Source organism: Buteo buteo, chromosome 10, assembly GCF_964188355.1.
Source record: "Buteo buteo chromosome 10, bButBut1.hap1.1, whole genome shotgun sequence".
Classification (NCBI taxonomy): domain Eukaryota; kingdom Metazoa; phylum Chordata; class Aves; order Accipitriformes; family Accipitridae; genus Buteo; species Buteo buteo.
Window position 1 is genome coordinate 5467603 of NC_134180.1, and position 14281 is coordinate 5481883.

The 14281-nt window shown below is 61.5% G+C and overlaps 1 protein-coding gene across 1 annotated transcript; it reads left to right on the plus strand.

The window, feature by feature from the left end:
• The first annotated feature begins 1023 nt into the window (after positions 1-1023).
• MEX3D (mex-3 RNA binding family member D) lies at positions 1024-12409 on the plus strand. Its single transcript, XM_075038219.1, has 2 exons — positions 1024-1666; positions 10980-12409. The coding sequence occupies exons 1-2, from the start codon at positions 1111-1113 to the stop codon at positions 12242-12244; spliced, it is 1821 nt and encodes a 606-aa protein (XP_074894320.1). The 5' UTR covers positions 1024-1110; the 3' UTR covers positions 12245-12409.
• Positions 12410-14281: the final 1872 nt, after the last annotated feature.

A 14281-nucleotide genomic window follows, 5' to 3' on the forward strand; every position in this document is an offset into this window, starting at 1 on the left:
CAGCTGCCTTTGTGGGGGGAGAAACTGTCCCACCAGGGCCCTGCTGTGGTGGCTTTCTGGTGGGGGAGGCTTGGGAAAGGTGGTCGAGATCCTCATGGTCTGGGGGCATCCGAGCCGCTGAAGTTGTTGCGGCTCTTTGGGAAGCAAAAAAACAGATGACTGCTTCACTGCTGAGCGTGATAAATGGCAACTAACCCTTGCAAAATGGGAACTAACGAGGGAAAAAGGTGAAAGGACAAAGGCTTTGTGTTTTCTTTTGCAACTCGGGAAGAAGGAGATGTCCTTCGGCACCCAAGGAGTAGCTGTGCTGTAGCTCCATCCCCTCGAGTGCTTTGATAAACCGTGCATGGTCCCGGCGTGCGTGGAACGGGTGGATGGGAATAGCCTGCCTGGGTGCCGTGAGGAGCTGCCGCTTTTCTTCGCCGCTCCTGTTTTGCTCTTTACCGGGAACCACGACCCCCCCCCCCCCCCCCCCCGTCAATAAAAGGGTTTGTGCGAAGCCGTCCCCGACTCGCCTGGTCCGTTACTGGGTTTCGGGGCGGTGGGACCGCTGGCTCCAGAACGCTGCGGTTGCAAACTACCGGGGAACGGCGACCCCCGAGCCTGCCGCCTCTCCCGGCTTGGGCAGCAGTTTTAAGGCATCTCCGCAAAGGAGGGGCCGGACCGGGGCTTCACGGCGGGAGAACACGCGGTGCTGCAGCCGTGGAGGGAGGGCAGCGCGTTGCTGTGGCTCTGCCGTTACAACGACCGCGTGTACGACCCCCCTCGGTGCCTCCCGCCCAGGTTGGGGCCCGGTGGGAGCGGGGCGGGCACCGGGCAGCTCCCGGAGCACCGAGCTGGGTCCCGGCTCCCGGGCGGGGCGGGCGGGGCGGGGCCGACCCCGCCCCCTTCCTGCGGCGGGGCGGGGCCGGGTTGCCGGCGGGGCGGGCGCATGCGCGCGGCCGGGGCGCGGCCCATTGTCGGGGCGGGCTGACGTCGGGGCGGGGCCGAAGGCGGCGCGGCGGGAGGGGAGGGGAGGGGGGGGGGGTCGCGCGCAGAGAGGCGGCGTGCGGCGGGCACCGCCACCGCCCCGGCCCGCTCCGCTCCCGGCCAAGCCGCCGCTCCGCCGCCATGCCCGGCTCTATCTACCAGCCCGAAGGCGGACAGCCCGCCCGAGGCCCGCCGCGCTGCCTGGCGTTGCTCAGCCCGCCGCCGCCCGCCGGGCAGGAGCCGCCACCGGAGCCCGAGCCCGGGCGGGAGCGGGAGGGGCCGCCGCCGCCGCCGGCGGCAGCGCAGGACGAAGCCGCCGCCCTGAGGTTCGCCCTGGACCAGCTCTCGCTGCTGGGGCTGGAGGAGGCGGGCGAGCGCGGGCTGCGGGCGGCGGAGGCGGGCGGCGAGGAGCCGGAGGCGGCGGCGGCGGCGGGAGGCGCGGGGCCGGGCGGCCTGCAGGCGCGGGAGCGCGGCGGTGGTGGCGGCGGTTCCCCCCCGGCCGCCGCCGCCTCCTCCTCCTCCTCCTCTTCCTCCCCCCCGGCCGCCTTCGGTAACTTCGCCCCGCACCTGGCGCCGCCCGCCGCGCTGCTGGCCGAGCCGCTGGGCGCGCTGGGGAGCAGGAAGAAGAGCGTGAACATGACCGAGTGCGTGCCCGTGCCCAGCTCCGAGCACGTCGCCGAGATCGTGGGCCGGCAAGGTAACACCCCCGCCCCGCGTGGGGGGGATCCCCCCCCCCCCCTCCCGGTCCCTACACCCCGTTCCCGGAGCGCCCCGGGGTTGCGGCGCCGCCTCCCGCGGGATTGCACCGGGCCCGACCCGGCCCCGCTTTATTTGGGTCAGTTTGGGGGCTTTTGTCTCCGTGCCCGGTAACGCGGAGGCGGAAACTTAACGGCGACAAATCTCCGCGGCCCTGGAACTCCTCCCGCGGACGCGCCTTCGCCCTGGGTTTTGGGAGCGAGCTGCTCTTCTTTGTGCCTTTCCCCAGCGCGCCGGCTGTAAATATTAATTAAAACTATATAGGCCAGCAAAAACGGCACGGGGCGGGGGGGATGATAAACACCTTGGGCACACGGAAAGTTCCCGGGCGCCACGCGAGTCCGTGGGAGCTGCCAGGACACGAAGTGCAGGCGAAAGCTTTGATTTTATTGTAGTTGAGTGCCTCTACAGCCCCCCCCCCCCCTCCAGCTCGGTATCTCGGACTCGGCGTGTAAGCGATGCTCGATATCTCAGACTTCGGATATAAATGATAATGAATCCGCTGGTTTATTCGGTGAACGAAGCTCTGCGGGCAGCGGAGGGGCGCGAAGCCCCCGCTCCCGCTCAGCTGTCACAAAAGGACACCCGGGCACGCCTCAGCCCCAGCCCTCTCCCTGGGTGGGTGTGCCTGGCGTGGGCTTTGTCTTGAGGAAATCCGAAATAGCCCTTAACCAAAGTTTCACCTTTTTAAAAAAAAAAAAAAAAAAAAAGACCAAAAAAAAAAAAAAAGACAAGACCCCTAAGGAGGAGAATTTAAGAAAAAAAAAAAAAGAAAAAAAGAAGGGAGCTGCCGCCCGCAGGAATCCCGGCGGCGACGGGCAGTTCGGTTCGCAGGGAGCCTGACCTCCGGGAGGTTTTTGCCACGCAGGGCTCTGGCATCCCAGCCTTGCCCTCGCTCCCACGGCTCCCATCCCTCCCTGGCCAAGGGGGCTGCGGGGCCGGGGGAGCATTTTTTTCCTGGGGGGAAGCGGGGAGCTGGGCAGCCTCATTGTTCTCTTTGTTAGCCAGAGCCATGCTGTGATGAGCGCGGTGACATCATGCTCTGCGCTTCCCATTGGCCTGCGCTGCCTCCCAGCCGGCCCCGCTTCCCGGCCTCCCAACTTTCCGTGCACCCCTCACTGGTCCCACCGCCCCGGCCGTGGGGTCCCCACCGGACTGCCGAACCCAGCCGGAGCAGCCGAGCGGCGTGGCAAAGCCTGCTCCGTTGCCAGAAGAGAGGAGCGCGGTGCCGCGCCCTGCTCGGGAGGATCCTGCTTCTCCCCGGGGCTGGATGGAGGACCTGGATTTGGTGGCCTCGCCGACGGGCTCTGCAGAACCCCGGGGTCCGGCAACTCGAAAGCAAACCTGTAATGGGGTCCGGCCTCCGTTGGGGAAACGCGACGGCTCTGTGAGTTCAAGGAGGTTGGAGGAACGGCTGCTTTCGGCCCGGCGAGCTGTCGGGTTGGCACCCTTTCTCGCAGCAGCTGGGGTCGGGCGTTCCAGCTGCGGTGAGACCCCAGTGCTGCGCCGCCGGCACCCCGATGAGTTAAATGTGCGCCCGGCTATCTGCCCCAAACACCTTGTGCGCAACTTGGATGCTCGCTAAGCTGCACAGGCTCGTGGGGCTCCTGGAAAAGAGCTCTAGAAAAAAAAAAAAAAATTATACCAGCTTGAGGAGGGGGTGCTGGGGGGACACCATGTCCCACCAGTGGGCTCAGAGGGGACCTGGGGCTGGCAGTGGTGTAGAGCTACTTGCTGCTGCCCTGGCCCATGGGCAGGAACAGCTCTTCCCGGGGGTTTTCCCCCATGTGTTTCCTGCTCTTCTCCTGGTCTCAGCTTTTCTACAGCTCCCGGCCTGTTCGGACGCCATGCCGTGGGCCCTGTTGTGCTGGGGTTTTTGGCGTGAAGGGGGCTCGGCACTTGGCAGCCCTGGTTCTCGCTGGTGGGGGGTGCAGTTGGGTGGCATCTGGGGGGACAGGGCTGTCAGCGGAGTGTCTTTGTGCTCTGGCTTCTCTTCGGTACCACCAGCAGCTCTTTTAAATCGGGGATGCGTGAGGCCGGTGCAGCCTGAGGAGGGGCGATACCGAGGTCGTTCGCAGCTGCCTGCCTCTCCAGGTCTCACATCAAGCTTGAAAATGAGCAGAGCCCTTCTTGCTCGCCTCATCCTCCCGCACCCGTGCTGGCTCCTGCGTCCTTCTGGTCCCCAGGTCCCCACGTGCGAGTCTCCCTTGGCCACCTCCTGCGGCAGCGGGGCTCTGGCTATGCAGCAGCGTGGAGCCGAACCTTGGGGTGCTTTGTCGGGCCTGGCATCGTTCCGGTGGCAAGATGTGCCGCTGGTGACACTGCGGGGCTTGGTCGGACTCCCTCAGAGCGTGTCCCCATCGCTTTTGTCTTTCCTGAGCTGCCCAGCCCGGCCACGACCCGGGGAGCGGGCGCTTGTGGTGCTGCCGCACTTGGAACGTAGGAAGGGATGAAGGCATGGATGTCGGGTGCCCTGGAAGGGTCTTGAGTTGGGGCAAGGCTGGGTTTCTCTCCCCATACACCCTGTGCTGAGGAGCAGCTTTTGGGGCGCTTTGGGACCGGTCCTGCTGTCCCCAGAGCCCAGCAGCCCCTTGCTGCCATTAGGGTGAGTAGGGAGATGGCTTTGCCCATCAGACCAATGCACGGCTGTCCTGTGCGGGCTGAGGTGGGCCAGAGACTGCCGGACTCGATTTCTCCTACTTCTCCTTTTATTTCAATTTTCTCTCCTCCAGATCCACTAATTTAACCCTTTCCGGAAGGGAGCAGCAGCAGGTAAATCTTCATTGTGTAGACCAAATCATCTGTATTTTCTTGACTGAGCTGGAGAGGTGGTTGCCATGACCCCTCGCCCGGATTGGCATCGGTGATGGTGCGGAGTGGTGTCTGCCAGCCGGAATCTGCGGTTTTCTCCTCCCTGCCCACACGGCTACCAAAAGGCAGCATTGGCCTGGCGGGATTACGTGGCCGTGCCTTTGCGTGCAAGCCCGTTCATGACTCCTACCGTGGGAGGGACCGTCTCCAAAAAGTGCTGTGGGCATTGATTGCAGTGGTATGAGCTGACCTTGCTCACCAGCAAAAAGAGAGGTGGTGATAACGGAAATCACGGGGAAAAGGGCGATGGGGAGCATGGGGCGGGCCGGGTGTTAGAGCTGCCCTGGTTCTTGCATGCCGGCACCATGGCAGCGTTGCTCCCTGGTGTGCCGGCTTTGGACATGCATTTCCAGCAGCTTCTGCCCCAACGAGCCCCAGGCTCTAATCTCCCCTTCTACGCCACGTGCCTCTCGTGGGACGGAGCCAGTCGTGGCTCCTTTCCTGGGCTCCGCTTCCCCATCTGCAACATGCAGGGAGCGTTCGCAGCTTTGCGAAGGATTTGGGAAAGTTGCCGTTTATAGAAGACGCTGGGATGTTCGAAGGTGAGATCCAGGGAAGGATGAAATACGGCACCTCTCCTCCCTGCCAGAGCACAGCGGGCGTTTTGGTGCTTGGAGGATGCGCAGGGAGACCACAGGCCTTGGTTTCTGGCCCAGCCCGAGCAGCTGTAAACTTGCAGTGGATTGCTGGGGCTGCGCTGAATCCTCTCATATTTCTGAGCCCTGGGCTGCTGTTCTCTGCTGTCCTCTGCCCATCACGCCATGTCCTTTGAGGCTGGCCTGGCTGCCTCCTCCCACCTCTCTGGGTCGTAGCAGAGTCAGACGCTCCTGAAGTCGGTCGCACAGATTGATCTGATCGCTGAAGTATCTGCCTGCGCGCCTTGGCTTTGGCACTGGTTTCCTCCTCTCTGGCCCGAGGCGAGGAGCCCAGCCTCCCTGCCTCGCTTTTCCCGGTGTCTGGAGAAGAAACAAAGGTGTGATGTGCCTGCCTCCTGCAGCGTGGTTGCAAGGATGAATTAATTACTGTTTGCAGAGAAATGGGAAGAAACGCTCAGCAAGAGGGGAGATGAGATGCGACGGAGGTGCAACCTGTTCTCCTCCACGTCTGGCCCCAGTCCTGGCACATCCTGTGCTATTTGCCTGTAACGGGGGAAAAAGGGGACCGGGAGTGCCGTAACGCCGGATCTGAGGCCAGAAGATGCTGCAGAGCTGGGGAAGAGGAAGGGCAACTTCTTTCTGCAGTGGGTAGCGTGTTCCAGAGGGCTGAGTGTAAGGCAGCATCAGCTGGCTCCAAGGCTGCGATGAACACGGTCCTCCTGGTTGATGCCATCAAAGGCTCCTCCAGAAAAGCGCTGTTGGCTCTTTCTTGGGTTTTCATAGCTTGGAGCTGGGCACTGCGAGTGTAAAGCTCCTTGGGTAAAGGCAGGTGTGGTCTGGCCAAGGGGATCACGGCTGGCTTTGTCCTCCTCGTGTGGAGGAGGCCACCTCGTGTCAAAGCAGGCGCTGGCCGGGCCATGCTAGGGATCAGCGAGCGGATGAGCTGCGTCGGGTCTCTTGCCTCTTGTCTGGGCAACGGTGGGAGCGCGGAGGACGGAGAGGCACTTCCCAGCCTGGGCTGTACTGGTTTTCATGGGCTCTTGCGATAGTCGCAGCCCTGATCTGACTGGAGCTCCTGGCAGAGGGCAAAGTCCTCTTTGGTGGTGCCAAGAGAGGACATTTAGGGAGAGCAGCCGCCTTGCCTGGGGTGCTGCCTCCATCACCGCATCATCCTGGGAAGAATTCCCTGAGATTCTGTTTCTTTTCCAAAACCAGTGATTTCTCAGCCCGAGGGCAGGTGGGACGGGTCCAGCCAGGGCACCGCGGGGCAGCTTTGTGGAGTGGAGTGTGCCGGGAGCCGTGCCGGGTGGGCAGAGAGCGTCTCGGAGCTGGTGACGGTGGGAGGAAGAGAAGCGGTGCAGAGTCTGGAGATGGGAGGGTTTGAGAGGAGCGTCCAGCTCGCGCCCCTCCGTTGGTGCCGTCTTTGCAGGCAAAGCTGGGTGGTGGTACCAGGGCTGTGACTCGCTGGGGGTTGCACGTGCTTGAGACCCCCGGAACGAGGGTGTTTGCTTGCAGTTGAGCACGGCCACGGGTTGTCGTGATGAGTTTGCGCCCATAAGGACTCTGTAACAAGAGCTGTAACGTGGTGACTGAGCCACTCCCAGGCTCTGGTCTTGAGAAGGGATCTGTTGGGGCTGTAGCACCCCTGGGTTTGCTCCCCCTCCCAGGTTTTGGTGGTGTTTCCTTTTGGATCTGAAAGCTGCTTTTAAAGCCACCTTATTTATAGACCGGTAGCAAAGTCTGGCACCTTGTTTTCCTCCTCTCTCATCACTAACACCTTGGCAAGGTAAAACATGGGAGTGCCAACTGCTGCCACTTGGTTGAGGTAAGGCGCTTGATCTGGCAATGCCAGGGCGAGGGGATGCCTGCGGTGGGGCTCGCCGGCGATGCCGGGTGGCCCCTGGTCCTCTCCAGAGCCCCATCTGGCACGGCCCCATTACGGTAGGGTTGTGCTGCACCGATTTCAGAGGGATGCAGCAGTCCGGGATGGTGTTTTCACAATGTGCTGGGGTGGGATCTTGTGGAGGCTCATCTGAAATATCTCATACTGGTGTGACTCATTGCCCCAGTTGCAGGTTGCTGGTTAAACCACCTGTGTTGTGCGGTTTGAGTATGTCTAGCTCTCGGGGGGGTGCTTTTGGGGGGCTTGGCCATAGGGTGTCAGCATCTCCCTGAGCATGGGCAGGAGCAGCCTCGGCTCAGCCACCTCTCCGGGGCGCAGATGTGATGGAGGACAGGGGTTGTACTGCTGTGAGGTCGTGTCTCTTCACCAGTCCCTGGTGTTGCAGACCCACAGCTCGCTCCGCCGCATGGGTTTAAACGCTTTGCTGAATCCCAGCTCGGGGAGGCTGCCCATCCTTCCCAGTGGTGGCTTTTAGGACCTGCTCCCTGGGATTCCCCATGGCTGAGGGGGGGACAGAGGTGGAGTTTGGGACTGGGGGCAGCGGCAGGACACGTTGGGCCCTGGATGGGGCCGCGGTGCCGTCCCAGCTCTGCTCCCACCACGTCCCCAGTGTGCCCATCAGGGAGCACTCACCGGTGTGTCACACAACAGAGGCTCTGGTTCCCGGTGCAGATGCCAGCACGTGGCCTCAGACAAGCGGTTCCCTGGCCGATACCTCCTTTTCTGCAATGTTTTCCCACGCGGCTCTGCGGGATGGCAGGGAGGCAAGCCAGCACCCCCGCTGCCCCAGACCTGCCGCCGTCCTCTTTTACGCCAGGATCGGAAAAACCTGCTCTGACCCGTGGTGCGTTTTGCTGTGCCGCAGGCAGCCCCAGCATGGCGTGGGCACGGTGGCCCCGGCAGCGTCCGGCAGCCACAGGTCCCGTGCGTTTTTCCTGCCCTGCTTGTTTGAGGAGGGTGGAGCTGGCCAAGCCAGACACCCCTTTAATTTTTAATCCAGATTCCTGGCTTTGCCCCTAGGAAGGGCTCGCAAGGAGCAGCCGGATAAACTCTTCCTCCATCTTGTGCTGCCGTAGCATCAGTTCGGTCCCACCGGTGCAGCCGGTGCGGTGGAGCAGGGCGAGGAGGAGCCTCGCTGTGCCGTGCCCCCCGTGGGACACGGCTCTCAAGCAGTTCCTGTTCGCAGCTCCTGGCAGCTGCCGATACCTTTGGATCTTGAAATTCCTGCTTCCTGCTCTGAAGGATGAATTTTGGATCTTGGGTGTGAGGTTGGTGTCCCCGGGAGGTGCCGGCAGAGCCCCGCGGTGGCTCCCAGCCCGGCTGCCCTTGCCCGCTGCCACTGTGCTCGTCCCGGTTTTGCCAAGCGATGGAGCAGGGGGAGAGCTTATAGCGGGTACCAGAATAAATCAGGGAGGGAAACGTGGGAGTTGCAGGACACTGTCTCACTCTGGACGGCCTCGCAGAAGCTGGCACGTACTTAAAAAAATTTCACCTTTGATGGTTGCTGGTTCTGCCCTGCCCCAATGACCGGGCCGTTGCTTTCCCCACCATATGCCCCCAGCCAGAAATACACCTTCCAGTTGTTGTCCTAAATTAGGAAAAGCCTGGTCAAACCCTTCTCCACCCACATTCCCCCTCTGCGTGTCCTCGCAGCCGCTCAATGCCTTCCCCGGCTCTGGAGAACGGGGCAGCTCTGTGCCATTCCCAGCGCTGCCTCTGCCTGGCTGAGCCCGGCCGGTCGTCGGAAGGAAAGTTTGAATTTGGGCTTGTCCTGCTCCCCCCCCCAGCTGGGAGTGAATCCCTGGGGCAATGCAAGGTGGGAGGAACATTTGTTTGATTGCAGCAAGTGCTTGGAGGTGGCCTTCAAATGCTTTCAGCCTGGCTTGTATGAAATCCAGAGGGTTTTCCCCCCTTAGGGGGGAGATCTCAGCAGATCTCCTGCCTCCCCAGTTCTATCTGGCTGCTTATCTGCCTGCTCCCCTCCCAGATTCCCCTCCAACCTGCCTGTCGCCATCCTGGGACCTCTGCGGGCAGCAGGTAGGGCACACATAGAGCTGCCAGCAGCCCGGGGCTGGGCAGGGGCCGTGCTGGCTGGTGCGAGCTGCTTTCGAGGTTTTTTTGGAGGCAGTGTCTGGAGAGGCCGGTCATCACCCGTCGCCTCCCTGAATGTGGCTGTCGGAGGGGTTAGTGCTGCCAAAAAGCCAGGCTGTGACACCCAGGACAGCTGCTGCTCACTTATTTTGACAGTTCTTTACTACTTGTTATTCATGACGCTTAATGCCCTGGTAAATGCACCGTGCTCGGGTCTCCGGGAATAGCACGGCCCCTGTTAGGGCTCTGCTCTCCGGCTGCTAACGAGCGCGGGTTGATTTGCCTGGTTGGGACAGACCTGCGCGAACATCGTGCGCCGCCCCAACCCCGGCTGAGTCCAACCTTCCAGGGCTCTCCCTTCTCCAGCCTGGCAGCTGGAAGAGCAGCCCTGCCCTTCCTCAGGGAGCTTCTGGGAAGAGGAGGAGGAGTGCTCCGAGCGAGCCGTTTGCGGAGGAGCCAGCTGGGCGCTTGCGGCTGCCTTGGCTGTGTCTGCGAGGAGTCGAGCCGTCCCCGCCGGTGTGCGGCTATTTATCGATGTGGATCTGCAGCAGCAGCGTTTGCAGGGGACGGGGACGGTCTTGGGGCTCTGATGGGGCAGCTTCCATCCCCGCGGGCTCCTGGCTTTGCTTTGGGTGCCCTGCAAAGCTCAGGGAGTGCGTGGGAGGTGGGAGACGGGGTCACTCGCCCTCGTGTGCCGGGAGCAGAGGGCGGCCAGCCAGGCTGAGCTCCCGGCGCGGTGTGCCTGGCTCATGTGAATTTAATTAAGTGCGCGCACTGGAGCGCAGGCAGAGCGGATGCAATTAGCAGGGCTGGGGTTGCAGGGAGCGGTGCTGCGTTTGCAGCCGGAGGCGGCTTCTCGGCGAGAGCAGCAATGACCGGTCCCGGAGGAGAGCGGGAGCCTTTCGCTGGACGGGCACTGGCAGGGACTCGCAGCCACAGCCCAGCTCACCCATGGGAGTAAAGGGGCAGGGACTTGCCCGGAGCTGTGCGAGGCGAAGGCAGAGCTAGCAGCAAAGCCCCGATCTCCTTCGTCCCAGCCTGGGCTCTGCCTGCTGAATCATGTTCCTCGTGCAGGGGAAGCAGGTCTTTCCAGAACGGGGAGAGCCCGGTGCCCCGTGAGCAGCACCCTTGCCCCAGCCGGCGAGAGCACAGCCTCTCTGCCCTGGTTTTTCCTCCCTGAGGGCAGGGAGAGGGAGGCGGGGGTGCCTGTGCCCCCCAGCCGTGGGGAGCCCCAGCTCCCCCATCCCTCCGTGGCCATCGCTGCTGCCGCTGGGGTGCGGCCGGGGCTGTTTCTTGGGCTTAGCTCCTGGCCGAGAGGTCTCGACAAACCTGCAGGATCCAAACAAGCCTTTTCCTTGTACTTCCTTAAACACCTTTCGCGTAAAACCGGCTTCCCGTCCCCTCAACAGCCCAAAAAGTGCCCCCACAGTTGCCTGCCCCAATCTGTCCGCGTGTCGTCCCAGCCTTCGGGAGCCGGGCAGCGGTAGGCTGCGTCCCACGGGTCCCCCATCCCCGCTGCGGCGCGGAGGAGGTGGTGGCAGAGGGTCAGGCCAGTGCCAGGAGCCTGACGTGTCTCGGACGAGCCGGTGCGGCCCCCCAGCACCAAGCTGCGAGCCCTTGGCTGCCTTTGAGGCGGGAGGGACCCCTCTCTCCGAGGGTGTCTGTGCTGCAGGTGCAGAACCAAAGGGACCTGCTGGTCCTGCATCTCCCCATCCTGGGTGGGCAAGGGCTCTCCACGAGGTCTCAGCTTTGACGTGTCATTTTTTTTTTTTTCCCCCCTGCTCGCTTTGTAGGCTGCAAAATCAAAGCCCTACGTGCCAAGACCAACACGTACATCAAGACGCCGGTCAGGGGCGAAGAGCCCGTTTTCATCGTGACTGGGAGGAAGGAGGACGTGGAGATGGCGAAAAGGGAGATCCTCTCGGCCGCCGAGCACTTCTCCATGATCCGGGCGACGCGCAACAAAGTGAACGGGCTGACGGGAGCGATGCAGGGGCCCCCCAACCTGCCGGGACAGACCACCATCCAGGTGAGGGTCCCGTACCGTGTGGTGGGGCTGGTGGTGGGGCCCAAGGGAGCCACCATCAAGCGGATCCAGCAGCAGACGCACACCTACATCGTGACACCCAGCCGGGACAAGGAGCCTGTCTTCGAGGTGACGGGCATGCCCGAGAACGTGGACCGGGCTAGGGAGGAGATCGAGGCGCACATCACCATGCGGACAGGCTCCTTCATCGACGTCAATGCCGACAACGACTTCCACTCCAACGGCACCGACGTCTGCCTCGACCTGCAGGGCAGCACGGCCAGCCTGTGGGCCAAGGCCCCCCACCCCGCCCGCCGCCCCTCGGCCGCCCTCCGCAACGACAGCCTCAGCTCCCTGGGCAGCGCCTCCACCGAGTCCTACTACAGCGGGCGGGTGGCGGACGCCAGCCCCACCAGCCCCTACAGCACCAGCAGCGGCTTCACCTTCAGCGAGCCCCCGGCCCCGCTGGGCTCGGAGGAGTGCGACTTCGGCTTCGACTTCTTGGCCCTCGACCTCACGACGCCCACCACCATCTGGTCGCCCTTCGAGCGCTCGGGCAACCCCTTGCAAGCCTTCAGCAGCTGCTCCTCCGTCAACAGCTCGCAGAGACGCAACAGCGGCGCGGCCACGCCGCGCCACTCGCCCACCCTCCCCGAGGGCGGCGGCGCGGCCCTGGACCACCCCTTAGCGCGCCGCATCCAGAGCGACCCCGTCAGCACCTTGTCCTGGCTGCCCACCCAAGGCTCGCTCTCCTCCTTCTCCAACAGCACCGGCTACTCCTCCTCCTCCTCCCTGCCCGGCAGCGTCTCTGCCGCCTCGGGCTCGCCCACCGACTCCAGCAGCTCCGACGGGCACCGCAAGAGCTCCCGCGAGTGCATGGTGTGTTTCGAGAGCGAGGTGATCGCCGCCTTGGTGCCCTGCGGCCACAACCTCTTCTGCATGGAGTGCGCCATGCGCATCTGCGGCAAAGCCGAGCCCGAGTGTCCCGCTTGCCACACTCCCGCCACGCAAGCCATCCACATCTTCTCCTAGCCGGGTCCAGCTCGCCGGGGCGGCCAGCCCTCCCCTCCACCCCGACACAACTTTTTAAGGACTTGAAACTGTTTAAATCGACCTTTTTATTTAATAACGGATCCGATGGGCGCACGGGGTTGGGGGGGGGAAGGAGAGGCTGCTGCTCGCTGGCTGGAGAGGTGGAGAGGGGCAGGACGGCGGGGCGGGAGGGTGGCCGAAATACAGGGGGTCGGGAGGGGTGGGGAAGAAGGGGCTGACGAAGACAACGAGGAAGAGGGGTGTGAGACTGCAGAGAGGAAGAAACTCCAATGTTTACAGAATAGCTTTAACTCTTCACCCAGCTGTGGCGGCTGGGAGGAGGAAGCCCAGCTGTTCTTCAACAGTCCTTCCCAAATAACAGTATTCAGTTTGCAAAGTTAAATAAACAGAAAGAAAAGGTCCGGTTGCACTTTTTATTTTAGGACACACAAGGGTTGTCTTTTATTTTTTTAAAATCATTCTATTATTATTATTATAATTTTTTTGTTGTCGTTCTTTTTGTATGTAGTTATTTTTTTGGATGATTCTTGACGGTTCTATAAATATATATATATATTTTTTTTTTGTAACGCAGGTCTATCTTCTATTTTGCCAATGTGAAAACTGCCCAAAAACGTGTGACGAGAGGTTGGGGGTCCTGGCTGGAGGGGCCGGGCCGGGCAGGGGAGCTCATGGGATGGAGGGGGCACAGTTAACACACCATGTCGCAAAACCCAGACAGATTTCTATCAACTTTTTATTTGTGGTTGGTTTTGTTTTATTTTTTTTTTTTTTAGTTTTATTTTTTTATTTTTTACCTCTTTATGTATATGTAGGGAATTTATAGGAAAATATGTACTTTATTGAATAAATTTTAAAAACTAAAATATATTTTATTTTAAAAAGAAAATAACGGACCTTTAACCTTACATGGCTAAAGTACTGATTATATATTTGCTGAGCTGACTTGACGGTTATGAAAATTGTATCAAGAGTTTTATTTTTTGACTTCAAAGCCTTCTTAATAAAGACTTTTTACTATATATGAATTCATGTGCTACCTACGGTGTCTCACTGCCTGCAGCCTCTCGGCGCCCGTTCCGGCATCCTCGGGACTGGCCACCCTGCTCTGGTTTTGAGTTGTACATCCGCCGGTCCGTCCGTCTGTCAGCGGTTTGCTTTTCGGCAGTATTTACCCTCCGGTTCCTCTGTGCCGGGGGGCACGGACCCTCCTGCAAACCCTGCGGCTGAGCCCGTGACTCCGTGGGGCAGCCGGGGCGCAACGTGGGACGGGGCGATGGGGGAAACGCACCCCTCGAGCACCCGCCGGTCTCGCCGCTTCCCTGGGTGCCATCGTCCGGCATCGGGTGGCCGCGGCACGGTTTGCCGCCGTGTCTGGCTGTGCCGGGGCTGCTGCACGCCCCGCTGCCGCGGCTCTCCCCGGCCGCGCCGGGGTTTTTCGAGGCAGCTGTCGGAAAGTGCCATCGACCCCTTTGGGGAGCGGTAACTACCGAAAGGCTGCCGGGGCGTCTGTTTTCTCCCTGGCTGAAAGCTCGGCTATTAATGGAGTTCCAGTCTGTGGCTACAGGCTGCACATGGCGCGAACCCACCTACGTGATTTGTTAATGAGCCACATGCCGCTGACAGCCCTCGGGCGAGAAGGGATTCATTACTTTTTTTTCATCAGAAAATATCTTTGTGTGTTCCCTGTTGCAGAATGTGCTCACTTTTTTTGGGGGGGGGGGAGGACAATGTTTTCATCGCCCCACTTGCCACGTTGGGCTAATCTGCTAGAGTGCGCTGGGTTACCGGAGCTGGCACCCTCTGGGATGGCTTTAGCATCCCCTGGAGCTGTGCTAGCTTGGTGAAGCCAGCTGGGAAAAAAAGCGGGTGCCAGCTTGGGTGCTCGGGGAGGGAGCGGGAACCGAGGGGGACATCTGCCTCCTCCCGACAGGGAGATTTGTCCCTGTCCGTGCTGCGTGACCCTGCTGTGGGTCCGGCCGCCTTGTCCCCACGGATGCTCCTGCTCCCGGCAAG